Source organism: Lagopus muta, chromosome 4 (genome assembly GCF_023343835.1).
Source record: "Lagopus muta isolate bLagMut1 chromosome 4, bLagMut1 primary, whole genome shotgun sequence".
Classification (NCBI taxonomy): domain Eukaryota; kingdom Metazoa; phylum Chordata; class Aves; order Galliformes; family Phasianidae; genus Lagopus; species Lagopus muta.
The window spans coordinates 11,533,593-11,551,341 of NC_064436.1; the positions used below are offsets into that span (position 1 = coordinate 11,533,593).

Genomic DNA, 17,749 nt, shown 5'->3' on the forward strand with positions numbered 1-17,749 from the left:
CTTCTAGGATGTCATTTCTACCTGAATTTAACATTACTAAGCAACTACGAGAGGTTTATTATCAAAGTATCTATATTATGTTTTCCAATTTTTTTCTTCTGTTTATTTTTCACTGTGAAAATTATTAAATTAGATTGTAAATAAACTGTCTCATTATAAGTCACTAATGGACTTTCAAAATCAAATTTTGGAAAATCGTAGAATTGCTGGAATTTACTGTTTATTTTTATTATTATTTTATTTTTTTTTATTTAGTGTTTATTGTGCAGTAGATTTTTTTCTATTAATAAATATTTTTTCTCTTTTTTAAACTACATTTTAGTATTAGTCTACATTTCAGATCTAAGATTAGTTGATTTTCTCTTTGTATATATACAAAACAAATTTTGTGCAAGTGAAGTTCAGTTTGATTTTCAGTACTGTCTGCTTGCATGCATTCAAGGAAATGATTTATGCTGGATTGTATAGCTGTTTGTAAAATCATTTTATCTTTAGGGACATTATTTTGTCACGGTTACGAGAAAGAAGCCATTTCTCACTACTGTTTAACTTTTTTTTTTAGAAAACACAAGCACAACTGCTTCTGTATTCAGGAAGTCATGAGTGGACTGAGGCAGCCTGTTGGAGCAGTACATTGTGGGGATGGATCTCATCGCCTCTTCATTCTTGAGAAAGAAGGATATGTGAAGATTTTCAGTCCTGAAGGAGATCTGATCAAGGAACCTTTTTTGGATATACACAAGCTTGTTCAAAGTGGAATAAAGGTTGGAATTTTTACTTATATCTATCTGCTTATATTTTAGCCTGTATCTAAGGAAAAGGGGAAGAAACGTTTTTGAGAAAAAAAATTAATTTACATAATAAAAAGAAGAGTAATGGCAACAGTCACTGCAGTTCTATCTGGCAAAGAAATGAATATTCTTCCTTAGTTCATGAAGGGACAAGATAGCTTCTTAGAATGTCTTCACATTTTTCTTTTTCCCTCCATTTTTTCCTCACTTCAAATTCAGAAGAAAATATACATCAGCACCACATAGCATTATCTTTGTATTTCAACCTTTGTGCTCATTTCCACTGAATTCAGGTGAGTTTTGCTGTGATTCCAGTGGCAGGCAGCAGGTTTGGCTTGGTGCATGGTGTGACCTGCAGGTGCTCAGCAATGCCCCAGAAGCTGGAGGGCCTGGGGAGGCAAGCTGGGATAGGGCAGGGTGCTCTCTGCCTCTTGGCTCAGCCTCAGAGTGGCACAGGCTGCCCCTGACAGGAGGCTCCCATTTGTATTTGAGATGCACATAAGGAGTCACTTACCCTCTAAATTCAGATGTGAGGGTGGACTGGTATGACAGCTGTCGTACTGCTTAATGGCAAAAGTGATCCTGGCTTTTGTGAGCAGGGGAGTGAATGGTGGATGGGCAGTGCTGGCAATACACTGCCAGGTGGAGGTAAGAAATCACATACAGGTGTGGGTAACTTTCACTAGAAAACTTGTAAGCCTGTTCAGTGATATTCTACTTAGGAAATACCACAAATATTGTTCCATCTTGATTTTTTGTCAAATTTCAGAGCAGTAAAACCTAAGTAAAACCCAGATATATAAAGCAAATTTAAATTGTGACAGGGTTTTTCTTACAACAGTCACTACTGTATATCATAAAGTCTTAATGGATGAAAAATACATTGGCATACTCTCGACAGAGTAAATTAAATAATAATGATGCTGAACAACATTCAGAATATTAGAAATGCACAGCACATGCTAAGTAGTCTTTTTGACTTTCAGCTATAAGGTCACTAAGCCAATTTAAGAAAATCTGAATGCTTTTGTTTTATGCTGAAACAGATAAGTATATGACACCTTATTAAGGAAAAGAAACAGTTTATCTGAATATGAGATATCTTGAACTCTTCCCTTTATGCCTGTATAGGTAGGCAGTATGTTTGAGATCCCAAAACAAAACGAACACTTCCGGGATCTTTTTGAAAGTCAATCTAAAGCTGATTTGTTCTTCTTATCTGAAAATTCTATCATTTGTGTTTTTGAAAAACTGACACTGAGACGTTCTGCAGAAATCCTTTCAGTCCCAAATAAGCTTTCTTGGAGGAAACTTTTACAGCTGAAACTCAGAGGCTACACTAAATGGAAAACGGATTTTCCATGCTTTTTGAATGGGCAATAGCCTAGTTGATAAGACTCAGCAGCCACCCTGAGATTCAAACTCAACTTCTTGTGCTGTTTTAAATCAGTGGCCTGATCTTTTTAGTCTCTTTACCACCCTCACCATCGTATAATACTCTAAAGCAAATCTGTGTAAATAATGTGATGTTCTCTAAGCTTGGAAATCTAATTCTGTTCCCTGAGATAACAGTCCAGTGCTTAAGGATAATTGTATTGCAGTGTTTAATGTAGGCTGGCAAGAACAGAGGCTTCACGTACTTTCAGATAAGGAGAAAGGGAATGTGCCTGGAAGCAAAACAGCAGTTCTTAAACAGAGAAAAGAATGTGATGAATTAGAATTGTGTTGAGGGACATGGTTTAGTGGGAACTATTGGTGATAGGTGAACGGTTGGACTGGGTGATCTTTTAGGTCTTTTCCAACCTTGGTGATTCTATGATTCTATGATTCTAAGTAGTAAATAAATAAATAAATAGAATAAAACAAAAAGCATATAACACAAATGGTAGTTTTAAAACAAATATTCTCAACATTTTTGTTTGTCCTCTGCATTCTGATTCCTATAACCATTGTCCAGTGTTCTTTACCTACAAGGATACAAGACCACTGTGAAAAATTAACAATTATTCCATCAAAATAAAATACTTGAAGATAATTTGATTTTATGTGCACTTTATGCACTTTAAAACTAGAAATCAGTAATGGAGAATACTGTGTGGACAATTCGCTATCAGGTAGTGCAGCCAGGAATTTAAAAAGACATTTTGTAAAACACTGCTTCCACATGCAAGGTGTGAGAACCACAGAATGCATCCCCTGTGCCTAGTCAAGACATGCTTCTAGAGTAAGGTAGGTGAAGCTGTATGTATGCATTTTGCTCAGCATGCCTTATTCTTTTATATACTGGAGCAAGTGAAAAAAGTTAAGTGTAATCAATGTCGTTTCAAATGAGTCTGATCAAACTTAGGTCCACATTTTCCAATGAAATGTTTTACCAAGGTAACATGGTGCATATTTTTTAATGCTCTGCTCATTTACACAAATTCATAGATGTTAACCCACACATCTTGTCAATTCTTCCACACAGTCTTATTTCTGAACTAATGTAGAGACTCTTCACTGAAATAAAAAAAAAGGAAAAAAGAAAACCTGTTCACTTCTTTTCCAAGTTTGAAGGAATGGTAGCAAGAAAGGGAAAATTATTCTTTTTCCGTAAAAACACAGAATAAGGACTTGAAGTATTTTTTTCTTTTTTATAACCTGTGCTAAAAAGAGCAGTTTCTTTTCATTTCGTACCTCTACCTGAAATATTAACAAACACTTTGCTCTATTTAAAATAATAAAAAGAACACCTTTTCAAACCTTAGATATGTGATGTACCATGTAAATGCAATGTAATATAAAGTGATACCCCTAAAAAGTGTTTTGGACAGCTATCACAGTAAGATATTCTTTGTGATGATAGACAGAGTAAAACAGCGGTGGTTGACTTCATCTTTTTTTTCTAATTTAAAAAGGAAATTTAGGAGTGATAAATCATTACATTGTCACGGAGCAGCAAATCTGCTGTGTAATGATTTTCCAAAGAATATTCTTAAAACTATATTCTGGCAGATATATACAAGAAACAAAAATAAAATATATCCTTCATAAAAATAATCTTGGACTTCAGTTCTGACATCAGCTCAGTTCTAACATCATTTCCCTCATGATAGCTCTGGCAGTCAGATAAGGAGGTGTTACATCCCACCCACATGGAGAGGAAAAGGAGGACAAAGCATGCAACATAAAATACAAGTGACTGCATTGTATGGAATTGTGCCATTATATTATCATAAGAAGATGCTAGTTTGTCACCAGAGGGTGAACTAATGGTCTCTGTGTTGATGAAATTCTTTTGGAGCCCCTAATGTTGCTGCAAGTGAGCTCCAAGGTCTTCACTGGTGTTCCTAAACTAAACACGCAGATAGAAGTATCGGGAGTTGCTTCTTAGCAGTCACTTCTATTCACCTCTTTGAAAGTCTGTGGATGTAAATGGAAATTAAGAAAAGTGGAACGACCAGATGCATGTCTTATTGTTCCACTGGCTTTTAACGATCCTTGTAGCCACTGGGTTCTGAGTAGGTGATTCAATTTTAAGGAGTTCAAACGAAAGAGAAAAAGTGGTAGCTTTATATGTTGCCAGTATCTCAGAGGAAATATGAGCAAACCTGGAAGTATTTCAAGAGAGAGAGACGTGCCTGGATGATCGTGGCTTGGGCTACCCCTATGAAGAAAGGTTGAGGGAACTGGACTTGTGGAGCTTGGAGAAGGCTCCGGGGAGACCTCATTGTAGCCTTCCAGTACTTGGAGAGAGCATATAAACAGGAGAGGGAATGGCTGTTTATGAGGGCGGATAGTGATAGGACAAGGGGGAATGGATTTAAACTCAGGCAGGGGAGGTTTGGGTTAGATATTAGGAGGAAGTTTTTCACACACAGGGTGGTGACGCACTGGAACAGGTTGCCTGAGGAGGTTGTGGATGCCCCATCCCTGGAGGCATTCAAGGCCAGGCTGGATGTGGCTCTGGGCAGCCTGGTGGTTGGTGACCCTGAACATAGCAGCAGTGTTGAAACTAGATGATCTCTGTAGTCCTTTTCAACCCAGGCCATTCTATGGTTCTATGATTCTCCTCAATGGAAATGAGGTGCAAGATTCCTGATTTAAAAAGAAAAAAAAAAAAAACAAAAAAAAAAACACAAAAAAAAACACAAAAAAACCCTCTGAATAGCTTAACAAACAATTTTTCTCTGCACATCTCCTAGTTGGTAATCCTTCTTGAAAGCACAGTTAGCAGGAATGTCTTTTGGATCTATTTTTCAATTTTGTTAGAAGACATGGATGGATCTTAATCAAGACATTGCTAATTAGGCATATGTGGCCCTTGGTGCAGTATGTCTAGATGCACTGGACACTTGGCCAAATCCCTCCTGTCACCCTTCACCTTTTCTTTCCTGTCTCAAGAATGTGGTGAAAAGGAGGGAGCTGTTTACCTCAGTCCTACCCCAAAATTGACTAAGAGCGTAAGTGGGGCGTGCACCCGTAACTTGAATCTAGGACATGCCTCTGGGCTCAAACATCTTGGAATATATATCCTGGAAAATACTGTTCGATTCCATCACCTGTGTCCACTGATGTTACAGGCTACCCTGAATATGTGGCCTATATGTAGAGAAATAAAATGAACGTTTACAAGAATAAGAGCCCATCCCCTAAAAGTATGCTTCCTTGATCTGTTGAATTTACTTCTCCATTACACTGTGGTGAAGACAGTTGTTAGTTAAAGAGCAACATTGTACAGTTGCTCTTTCAAAATTATATAATGAAGACAATTTTAATATGAAAACATTAATACCTGCTTTTTCTTTTGAACTGACCATCATTGCTGCTGTTTTCTTTACATTTTAAACTATTAACAAGGAGAAGAGAGTAGCTTCCATGAGAAGCTACTGAACTAGTTAGTCCTTTGATTTCAAATTTGACTGGTGTTTAAGGTGACCTTATAACTGGTTATCAACATAACTTAGCCCTCGCCTATCTGAATCCTGTCTAATTTATATTGTTAGGAAGGCATCTAAGTGCGATTTGGCAACAAAAAAGGAAGAGCCTACTCTTCTCTTAGGAGGTACATGCAATAATCGCCTATCAAAATACTTTCTGAAAAGCAAAGTACCTCTAGAGCTGCAATTGTAAAGAACTTCCTTCAGTCATTAAAGCATTTTTGTGGTCCTTCCCTGCAATCATTCCACTTTTCAACATTCTTTTAAAATGAAAGACCCAGAACTGTGCACAAGAGCCAAGCTGACATCTCACGACCACCAATGGTAGGATCAAGTCCCTATTATCAACCACTCCATTTGTAAATCTACTGACTGAATTAGATCTCAAAGAACGGAATAGTAGTAGGGTTCCGTTTTCAGTTGCTTGTTATTTCTGATCCTTAAGTAACGTTAAGTTCATTGTCGCTTTTGTTGTCTGTGGCCACAGATGTTGTATTGTTCTGGCATTTGTCTGTCGGTTCACAGACTGTGTAGCTAGTAAGAACAGCTGCAATCAGTTGGACTTTGCCACATGGTTTCATGCAGTGCCCAGAGTGGAAACCCTTGCAAAAAGGGGTGAAAACTTAAAACTGCTTTTAAGAAAATACCAGTTTTACTTGTGTAGGGATCTTTTCTTCTTTCTTTTGACAAGCAGAAATTCTCATGGGCATACTGTGATAAAGGGCAAAGCCTTCTAGGAAGGAAAGGACAGAGCAGAGGAAGAAAAGCAATAAAGGGACAGAAAATCCCAGTGAAATAGTACTGAAGACCACTGCTAAGAATACTTGACTCCTTGACTTCACTCTCCTACTTATCTTCTTTTCTACTTTCTACTCTCAGACTGTGGTTTTTATTGTCACAAACACTTCAATTTTAACACAGATTTCCCTAACTTCTAGGCCACATTAACCTTTTATTTCATCTTACTTCCAGGTTAATCAGGAAAACTAACTTTATGTTGTTTTTCTTTTAATTCCCAAAGTTTTTTAAAATGCGATATTGCTATATAATTCCTTGCAAATATATTAACGTTCAATTCTGTTTACGCTGAAAAAATATATGAATATCAACAACCATTATTTTAAGTGTATGCGCACTAAGTTTTTGAGTCGTAGTCCTAAGAGGAGTTATAAGTTGGGTATATTCCTTAGTGTATGTTGTTTGATTTTTATATCAGATCACAAGTGCTTGCAGTCCTGCAAAGTCTTACTCATGGGTGATCCAATGATTCAGACAGGAATCGTCTATGAGTGGGACTACAGGAAAAGGTTTTCAAGGTGATGCAATGAAGAGTGATGTGGAACATATGCAGTAAACCCATTTTCCACCCATAACAATTTTCACAGTCAGTATACAGCTTTGAGAGTAGACCATCAGGTATTAAACATATGCTAGCTATGATGCTACAAGTCAATCATTCCAAAGCTCCTCAGGTTAAAATGAGCACCATCTCACCACAGGCAGCTTTTTGCAAGAATGCAGGATTGGTAGTGAAACTTTTACTGTGCCTTCAACTGTGTTTGCATTTGCAGCATAACTTTTAATTGCATAATTACATATGAATCAGATCATTCAGTATAAAATGCAAATCAAAACACAGGAGAAAAAAAAAGCCACTACCTCCATCACTGACACAACATGTTTCATGGAGCTTATAATAGGTTGTAGAGCCTCTGCTGTGAGGAGTGCTGCTACAGAAATCTACACTAAAACAGTAATAAAATCTTCTTAAATTTTAACATGTGAGTAGAATAAGATTGATTTTATTGTTTGCTGAATTCTACTCTCAATTTTATCATCATAAAATCTCCTACAAACTCCTCAATAGTCAGTATGAACATTTTAGTCATTATGTTGATTCACAGACCTCATTTAACATATACATTTTTCACTGGTACTAACAGGATTTATGTTACTGACAAGAGACAGACAATTCATACTGATTATCCCTTGTAAACCCAGTAATTTCAATGAATTTATTTTCTTCTGAATTCTTACGTGGATTAGGGTGAAATTAACGAACCTTTCTTCACCTTCCTCTTTGCCTTGATATCACAGAACAAGCTGGGCTGTGCTCCGGTAAGCAATAGTTTATGCTCCTGGCAAAATTATCTTCTGCCATCAGCTCCCTAGAGAGCTGAACTTAACATGGCTACTAAATTTGTGATCAGTTAATCTCAAATGGGATTATTCTGATGCATGGAGTGGAAAGGGTCTAGGTCTGGAAGGAGGATTGGGAGATCTTACCTAAATTTCTTCCATCTTCAAGCTAGTGGGCCTACAACTCTTCTGAGTTATTTGGAGACTTTGTTTATGAAAACTCTAGAAATTAAACCCTTTCTTCTACCAGACCAAGCTAATACCTGCTTACAAGAAATATAGATAGAAGATAGATGGTTCTTTAAAATAATTACGTTTGAGTGTAGAATGTAAATGCAACACTTATCCTGTTATTGGCAGTGCAAGATTTTATTTTCATTTCAGTCTACAATTCTACCTATGCTAAGTGTAAATACTTGCTGTCTTTTCCCAGTACTCCTATCAAAGAATGATTAAATAGTAAGTCTGTTTAAGATGTGTGAGTGGCAGAGTGGCAAGGGAAATAAAATTATCGGCGTATAACAATTGTAAGTTCTGGGGTATTTTTTGATTTCTTGAAACTCCTCCTTCAGAGTAATGTCTGCGATGTCTGTAAGGTGAGATTCTGGAATGTCTTTTGTGAGACACTGAAATGCCGTGTTGTGCATGTTGCTGCTTTTCTTCTGATATTGGGCAGAAAATGACATGACAATCGATATACAGTTCAGTTCTCCACTGGGAGACTGCATGTTGGGAAGCAATGAAGGCTGTTCTTCAGCACAGGACTTACATGTGAAAGTCATGTGGGGTCTTAGGACATTACAGAGTTCTCACTCATTCAAGAGGTCAGAAGGGATGCAGTCCTACTTGATGCACAACAAACATTGTTTCTGTGGCCACATCTCATCTGTGACCTGCCCAGTAGGAATCATGATTTGTTTTAAATGTGTTGCCATCATTTAGGCAGAAAACTAGGGAATAAATAATGGTAAAGGTGTGCATGTGGCCAAATCAGAAAGTACGGAACATTTTAAGACAAACCAAAACCAACACATATGTATGTGATGACCTTAAACATTAATGAAATAGACCTAATGCACAGACTTAACAGTTGGCATGATAATTCAATCCTTTCCATTAAAATGAAAACTTTTTTCTTTAAAAGGTTTTAAAATTATGATTTTTGAGAAGCTGATAATATTTTTATGAGGACTTTATATATTTCAGCTGCTTTCAGAAGTGTAAAATACAATCACTGTCTTAACTGAGGACTGTATAATGACAGCGAAGTTTGCCTGCCTGGATTTCCCATTAACCATTTGCCGATTTTGGTTACAATCCTGAAGAGTGCACAACAGTCCTTTGAAAGTGGCTGTATTTTATCACCTTCTAGCTATGTTGCCTGCATAGAAAATAAGGATTTTTACAATTCCAAAGAGCATGTGCCAAATGCTCCAGAGACAGATACCTATTTTTGTGTGAGAGACTGAACTAGATAACCGTACTCAAGCCAGAAATTGTAGAACAGTGCAGTGACTCTCAGGTTGTAAGCTGACCAGATGAAGAATTGCCAGTTTATTCTAAGGAAATTTGAGTCAACAAAACATGATCATTTCTGTTGATTTTGGGTAGTGTGTCTTAGATTTGAGGAGCTGAGAGGGGAAAGAAGATAATACTTTATCATTTTACATGCACATGTGTAGATTTTAATGTTCTGTGCTTCCTTGAGAGGAATCCCATGGTGCCAATTAACCTAACTTATTCCAAAACAATTTGCTGTTTGGAAAGAATAATTTTCATTGTGGGTGTTCCATGAAATTGTATGCCTTATACCCTGTTATTACTGAGATGTGTGTAGTGCGATTGTGAGTGCCAGTTTCTTTTCCATGCACTGTATAGATTATAGCTGTATCCCACACACAGTGCTAGATAATCCCTACTTTAATTTTGTTATGTGTACAAATCCTTTCTGAACATTTAGCGGTTTTAAAAATGTAAAAATCCATCATCTTCTGAAACTGCTTTTGTTAAAACCGAAAGCTGAATTTAGAAGTGATCAAAACCAATGAAAAACATGGTAATTATCTAATTAAAATGAAATTATTGCGTTTGCTGGAATATAACAGGCAGATCATGATATCCAACACAAAATGGCAAAGGAGGAATAATGTTACGCAGAAAATTCCATGGTTTTTAGCCAACACAGTTTCAACCACATGTTTTTCTTTAATGGGAGGAGGCTTAACAGTCCACTAAGATTCCATGATTCATCATCCCTTTAAGCTCTTGGACACCCCAAATTCTGTAACGAGGTCCTAGAATACTTCAGTGAGCACACAGTCCAGGGAGCACATAAAAGAACACAAAAACATTACCTGCTGTCCTTGGGAGCTTTGTACCTTCACTTCCATCATTGCTATATGAGTCTTTCTGGTGTTATATCCCGTTTACCATGCCATACAGAAAACAGGTAATTTATTTGTCTTAAAAAAGATTGTCTTGAAAAACACACACTCTTTTATAGTTAATACAGACCTACTGCTGTGTCTACATGTACTTCCCCCAAATGCCAGAGAACAATTTTCTTTTGTAACTTCTTACACCCATTTTCTCACTAGCTCTTAAGTCCTATTCTTTAGACAGGATCAGCATGTTGAATTGAGGGAGGATGGATGACTGCTATATTATCGTGTTTTCCACCCATTTTATCACTGGTAAGCCAGTTAAAATTGGACAAAATGATCTGTCCCTAATTTAAGTTTGCATATAATTCTTCTTTTAAAAAACTGTCAGAACTTTTTTCCCATTAGTGAGAAAAAGCCCTCCAAAAGATGAAACCACTTAGTAGCTGACACTTATTTTTGGTCACTGTCAGTGCATTCTCATATTGCTGGAATTTTCAAAGAAATTATTCCATAAATCTCAATAAAGTAATATTCTCTCTTAGATTTAGTTTGGAAAATGGAATATACAATCTGTGGGAGAGAGATCTGCAAAATACTTTCAACCACTTGTTTTCAATTTACAGCAGATATTTTTTAAAACCTTGATCTATCTCACTGGCAGTGAATCTCAATCCCTACAGCTGAATTGCAACAACTTGAATTTATGTAATAATCATTACTTCTATGCTAACTGAATGCCCTGAGAAAATATGAAAGAGGGAGTAATTCACTAAAGGCTTTTGTATTTTGACATTCCTAAAAAATTTGTGAATTTCTACAAGTTAGACTCTCAGTATAGTTACAGCTCAGAGACAGCATACGAGAAGAGCTAAGAGATTAATGGACCTGAGTCACATTGGTAGTGAAGGAGAAGAGACTTTTTTTTAATATATATATCAAACTACATAATAAAAGTAGAACTTACTTAAACTAGTAGTACCTATATTATTTTTGGAATTGTGATCATCTTTCATGAGGAGTCATGTTAGAAGGAAGTTAGCACCTTTAAGGTAATAATTTCAAGCTCTTCCGAGAAAACAATGAATGCCTTTCCTTTACAATTTGAATGCTTAACTGTGTATTATAAATGCAAATAGTATTGTACATCTCATAGGACCCTAGCAGAAGATGTAGCTAAGCATTATTGAGTCTGTTTATCAAGTCATTGTTTAGGTATACTAATGAATGCAGCAAAATCTTGAATGCTTTAAGGTCTAGCCAAATAGAATTTCAGATGAAAAGAAAGGAAATGCAAAATGTTGGCAGCTTACATTACAGATAATTTCCTCCCCTACAGCTGTCTTGCAGGCTATAACAGGACAGTGACTTTTTGACGGAAAGAGCAAGAAGCCAGTGGTGTCATTTAAAAAGCATGTGTGTGCATGTGTAAATAAATCAGTAAGATAACAAGCCATACAAGTCTGCCCCTACAGTTGCTTGTAAGTCACTGAATCACTATAAAGCCCTACACATACAGTGCAGTTCCAAATGTTATTTCAGAAGTCTGAAGCAACAGACAAATCCAAAGGTAGCAAGTGTTAGGGAACAGCCTAGTAAAAACTAGTGTCTGCCAGTTTTCACCCCCTCACCCTCCTCACTGGGGTAAATCAAATCCACAGCCAGTATCCTTGTTTCCCCAAAGGTCAGTGGGGCTTGGAAAGCCACAGATTAAAACAGCTAAGCCCCTGTATTTCTGAAAGTTAAAAAAAAAAAAAAAGCAATCAGTTAATTTAGCAGTAAATTAAGTTCTTGAAACAGAAACATTCAGAAGTGTGGGTTTGCTACTAGTTTAGTAAGCCCGTATTTTGCTACTTACAATATTTTGCATTTCTTATAGGGAGATAATCTCTTTTTAAATTATATAGATATTTTGATAATTTCAGTTTGAAATAGTATACTAAATACATGTTGCACAGTTGAAAGAAGAAAAGGAGAATAGTTAAATGTAAATCAAATAAGACTGTTTTGTCTACAAAGTATATGTATTGTATCTGCATAAACATTTCAACTTCCAAGAACAAGTATTCTAAGTGAAAAAGAAGCAAACAACTAAAGGAAATTGACTTAATTAGCTACTTACTAACTAGTAGCTTTTCAAATCCCTTTTTATGAATAGCTTTAAAAAGTCAATGAAAGAAAGTGCTATTCTTCTGTCAGTGCTACTGCTGTTAAAAGATAAAAACTTATCTTTTAGTAAGATTTGAGGATTCCTTTATTCAGTAGAACAAAAAGTACCTTTAACAATCAGTGAACAATTTAGGAGGTGAAATGAAACACAGTTAACTGGAATCCTTTGTCCTCAGTTTGATTTCTTTCATTTTCTTAGATCCTATAATTCATCAAAATATTGATTGCATATGTTTTCATACAAAATAAAAGAGAACGTTGGATTTACGATACATTCACAATCTACTAGTTATTTAACAAAGGGGAGGTTTTGAAGAAAAAAGAAAAAAAACAGCGCCAAAGAGAAGCACCAAGTTTCAAATCAGTCACTAATCGTGTACTAATTGTTTAGCAAACGTATACGTACCAGTAAACAGTGATAAAATAAAGTGCCAAAGCTATTGCTTATCTAATAGTATTCCTGTCTGCAGTGTTGAGAGAAGCTACTAAGGCTGAGCTGTGCAAAACTTACACTTCTTCCATTATGGTTCCTCATTTTCTTTATTAATTGTCCTGTTCATTTGCAAAAAAAGTAGAATAGTGCTTTCTTAACATTGTTCACAACTAGATGGTTCTTCATTTGATCAGAAACTGGTGGAATTAGAGTCTGTGTTTAACACATTAAAGGTCCAAGTCTGTGATACCGTGTGTTTCAGTGCTAGCTGTTTGAAACTTTATCGTCTTAATTTTGAAGCAGAACATACACTGTGTTGTTCTAATTGCACTGGCTTTTACAAAAGAACTTTGTACTGGATTCAGCCAAGTTAAAGGGTTTCCAAGATCATGGTCTTGGCTCAGGATAAATGGAGGCAACGAGCTAAACAAATTCCTGCTTTCTTGCTTCTTATAGTACTAGAAAAATGGCAAGAGTGGAATACTTTCACTGCTTTATAAAAGTGAAACAATTCTGGAAACTGCAAAAATTGAAGTTAACCGTGATTGCAAGACACACCATTTCAGAAATTACCTTTAGGTTTCTTTGGAAACATGAATCACAAATACAAAATTAACGAAGTAAACATTTCTCCCGTGGTAAAAGTTTAAGAGCAATCACATTTTGATTTTAAACAATAACAAAATTTAGCCTAGTACAGATAAATATTAGTGTTTGTGTAACACGTGATAGTAATAGTTGTCTCGCACTCTGCTGAATGAGAATACACATCTGTATTTGTTTCAACTTCTGTTACAGAGAATGCTTTTCTAATGAGTGAGATTTTAAAATTGGGGTTGATATAAATGAGTAATGGAAAAAAAAAGGAATTCTAATCAGGAAAAACAATGTACATTCTTTCAAAGTCATGTTTATAAGCTCAGAGAAGCAGAGGATCTGGTTCAAAGACAAACCATGTTTCAGTCTGCTTTTTAAAATTACAATATAGTTCATTAACAAGGCTTGTTTACAGTTGAATCTTAATCTAACAACAACTAATTACTAGAGAGGCATTGCTGGACATTCTAATATGCTTTCAGTTGTACTGTATCTCAATTTCTATTTATTACATATCACGATATCATTAAGTTGTATTCATGTTTACAAAGGAAAAAATCATATAATGAACCAACTGCTTTTCAATGGGCTTCTTAGGCTCTCAAACCATGGCAGAATCAGTAATTTGATTGTGCTGATTTTAAATAATCACGGGATATTTAAACTGTAACCATTCACGCTGCACAAACCTGAATTTCAGCACCCAGGGTTGGGTGGGTAACTGACCCACTGATCAAAGCACACAGAGCAAATTCTGAATTGACAAAACTACGTGTGGTTTCAGTGACAATTAAGCCCTTTTGACTTTATGCACTCCTAAAAGTGCTCCGAATAAACAAATATTTTGTGGTGACTTTTTCATGTATATTGCAGGCACGTATTTTTAAGCCTTCTCAGTATAGTACTGGAATAAAGCGTAGACACCAAAGACAATCATTTGTTATAAAAATTCTGGAACACCAAAAGGGAGAATCCAGTCTTGAAGCAGGCCTTCAGTAAAATATATGAGTTGTTCAGGAAGTTAATGTGGTTGAGCCACTAAATAAAAATGACTATAATATAATTAACTTCAACATCCTCCCATGGGATCCTACCATGAGGTAATAATATTACAGTACTTTTCAAAAAAGGAAGATTTTTATATTGAGGAAGTTAGAAATAGCCTGAAGGGGAAAGTTAGGAAATTAAAATCCGTAGAAGCAGCATGGAAGTTGTTTAAAAGTACCTTATTAGACTCAGAGAAAGTATGTATATACTGGAACAATTAGGAATGAAGAAGGTGAGAAATATAGCAAGGTACAAGGGAATGTTCAGGCCCCCTAAAAATAATAATCCTATAATAAAATGGAAATCCAACTCAAGCGACACTAATAGAATGGAATATAAATTCTGAACACCAGAGTAAGGGTTATATCCTGCCATTGTTTCACTGGCAGAGTAAGTAGGAGTTTCCCATAAACATTTATGGTAGAACAACATTCTGATGTTTGAGAGGAAATTTAAAGAACAAATGGAAAAAAATTAATAATTGTGATAGAAGAAGAACTTCCTTCACCTAGGTGATGATCTTTGGCAGAGGCTAGTTAATTAGACTAACAGTATAAAAGCAAAAGATACAGCTTGATTTCCTTGTATAAAGAGACAAGGAAAGACACACCTTTTAGTTTATGTTTAACATTTTCTGTTTCTCCACCTGTAGTCTGTGAGAAAAAGAGAGAGAGAAAAAAAAAGAACAGCACTGGAAAGCACCAGAACAAACTACCCTAAAAAAAAATGCTCTAAAGGAAATGAAAATTGGAATGGTTAAGATAACAAAGTTGTACCATTTATTTACACAGAAAATAACTAAAATATGTAGAGTTGGCCATAATAGGTCTCCAAAGATCATCTGGTAAACTACAGAGAAGTGAGAACCCAGAAAAAATCCTAGGTGAGAAAAATTAAGGGAATTGTAAAATTAGGTCAGAAAAGCAGCTCATGTGTTAATTTGCTGCCACAAACAGATTTCTGACAAATAATTAGTAAGATAATGAAAAATAAAATAGTTGAGATTGTTAGAAGTCTTTATGCAGTGTTTCTGAGAAAAGTAGTATGAAATTTGCTAGTCATAAAAGAAAAACCCATTACAATTGAGAATGCACTCAGGGAAGGAAGTTCTATACCAGAAAATTTGGGACAGACCTCTAGTATTGATATACTGTCAAATGAGGTGAAAAACAGAAGAAACAAATAGGTACCTTGAAACTAATGTTAAAATGCATAATCTAAGATTCTTTTTTTTCTAGGAAAACATTTAGTACTTCTTAGTATGCTTACCAATGACTGATGATTAACTAAGTGGCTGAATTTTCTTGTGATACAAGTGTAGAATACTTTGTTAGGAAGTCTAGAGAAATGTTATAAACCCAGGTGATTAAATGGTACACTAAATTCAGTGTAACATACCTCGGGAAGAATCTTTAAACACAGAGTTCTCAGCTAACTGTATCCTCCTTTGAAAAAATATTGAAGAGGCATCACATGACAACTGAGAGTAGCTACCAAATGGTAAAAAAAAAACAGATATTAAGCAATAATTTGAAGAGATTTTGAAGTACTCTGGAGAACAGCTATTGAAAAAATAAGAAAAAATAAATAGTAAAATATTGGACATGATATGCAATATGACAGATGAAATTCAGAGATGCAGCTCCAAAGGCACATGTAAGACAATAGTACTTGCTCTTGAAGAGATACTCTGTCCAAATGTGAGTAAGCAATTAAATATTGCTTGGTAAAAAAGACTCCTTCCTCTATAGTGCTGATCAAGGAAGTCATTCAGGATATGCAAGCTACAGACAGTAATCTCTGCCGTGAATCTAGTGCAATTTTCAGGACACTGTTTGGTAAGCTCCTCTGCCCAAGACGAAAAATTCTAGTAAAAAAAAATTAGAGCAGGTCCAGCACACCTTAACTGTAAAACTGGACAGATTAGGTCTTTATGTGGGATATGTGAACTGGTAGTGTAGACATTTATTTTGCATCAAGTAGTATTGGGATTTTAGGTATTCATGTGTCGTCTATTCTGAGACTGCAGACTGGGGAAACAGTTGCAAACAATAGTCTTGCCAGAATCAATAACTTCCTTTCTTTTTTCATTAGGATTTTCCAACAATAACTACCACATAAATGTTTTACCAATAATTACAGACTGTCATTAGTAATGTAGTTCTCTGCATTGGGTGCCACACTTAACTGTTCCCCTTGGTGAACAAGTTCCCAAAGGCTTCTTTTACTGGGCTGAACAAGTTCTGCTGTCATAGCATCCCTATGCAAGAGAAATGCTTCAGTCTCCAGCCACTTTATACTGGTGTATCAATATCATTTTGCTGCTGGGCAGCCTAAGAAACCCTCTGCAATATTCTAGATGAAGTCAAATGAGCGCAGATTAATGGGAGGATCATGACTTACTCTGCTGACTCTGTTCTTGTTACTGCTGTTGGTCTTCTCTTGCTGGCCACACTGCTTGCTCATGTTCAACTTGCTTTCTGCTGAGACCTCAAAATCTCTTTCAGCAGAGTTGTTGCAAATATAATAGTATTTGAAAAAGGAAGAAGAATAGTTCAAATGCATTCTTTCTCTACGTAACCTTGTGGCCAGAGGTAGTTCTTGTCCACTTCAGTAAAGATAAGCTTTCTCTTTAAAACCTTAGATTTTACCTAGGTTTTAAACCTAGGGATTGCCTCCCCTGATATGTATTTCTTATCCTCCTGTCCCTCCTCTCACTGTAATCTCATCCACTGCTTTGATCACCATGAGGGCTACTGTTCCTTCGTATCACTGTCTCCTCTCTCTCAAGCATTTTTTCAAAAACTGATACTCAGATAAGATTTGCAAGTACATGGAGGTGCACAGCACCTCAGAAATAGCAGATGCTGTTCCACTGTTGACTGCACTGGCTGTAAACTGTACACATGCATAGAAGGGTGTGAAAGAAGCCTCACTGCTAACTATTTTCACTGAAGAGTATCTTCTAAGGGGTTGATTTTTAGAACTCTTAATCACTGCTGTAACCAAATACTTAAGACTTGAATATTTATTATATACATAAGGCATTAAATACTTACGGTTGATTTATGGCTTGGGTTAGGATGTTATTTTTGAATAAGCCATATAAAGAACCTTCAATCCAGTCCATTCAGACACTCATGAGGCAGACTCCAAAATCATGAAATTGGCTTAAAAGCCATGTGCTTAAAAAAATCCACTTGGAAACAGGGGGAGTGGAAATTCACTGCCTTCATGCATTTTTGCTTAATTTATGTTCTCAAACTTTTCCTT

The 17,749-nt window shown here is 36.0% G+C and overlaps 2 protein-coding genes across 5 annotated transcripts in view; one reads left to right on the forward strand and one right to left on the reverse strand.

Annotated features, from left to right (window-relative positions):
• LOC125692016 (hedgehog interacting protein) overlaps positions 1–17,749 on the forward strand; it is a 68,980-nt gene that overhangs the window by 14,357 nt on the left and 36,874 nt on the right. For both annotated transcript variants that reach the window (XM_048942047.1, XM_048942049.1), the window contains exon 4: positions 563–764. In XM_048942047.1, coding sequence (XP_048798004.1) covers positions 563–764 — 202 coding nt within the window. The remainder of the gene's footprint in view (positions 1–562; positions 765–17,749) is intronic.
• The window catches only part of ANAPC10 (anaphase promoting complex subunit 10), a 156,949-nt gene that overhangs the window by 12,343 nt on the left and 126,857 nt on the right, over positions 1–17,749 (reverse strand). The gene's annotated exons all lie outside the window — the stretch shown is intronic.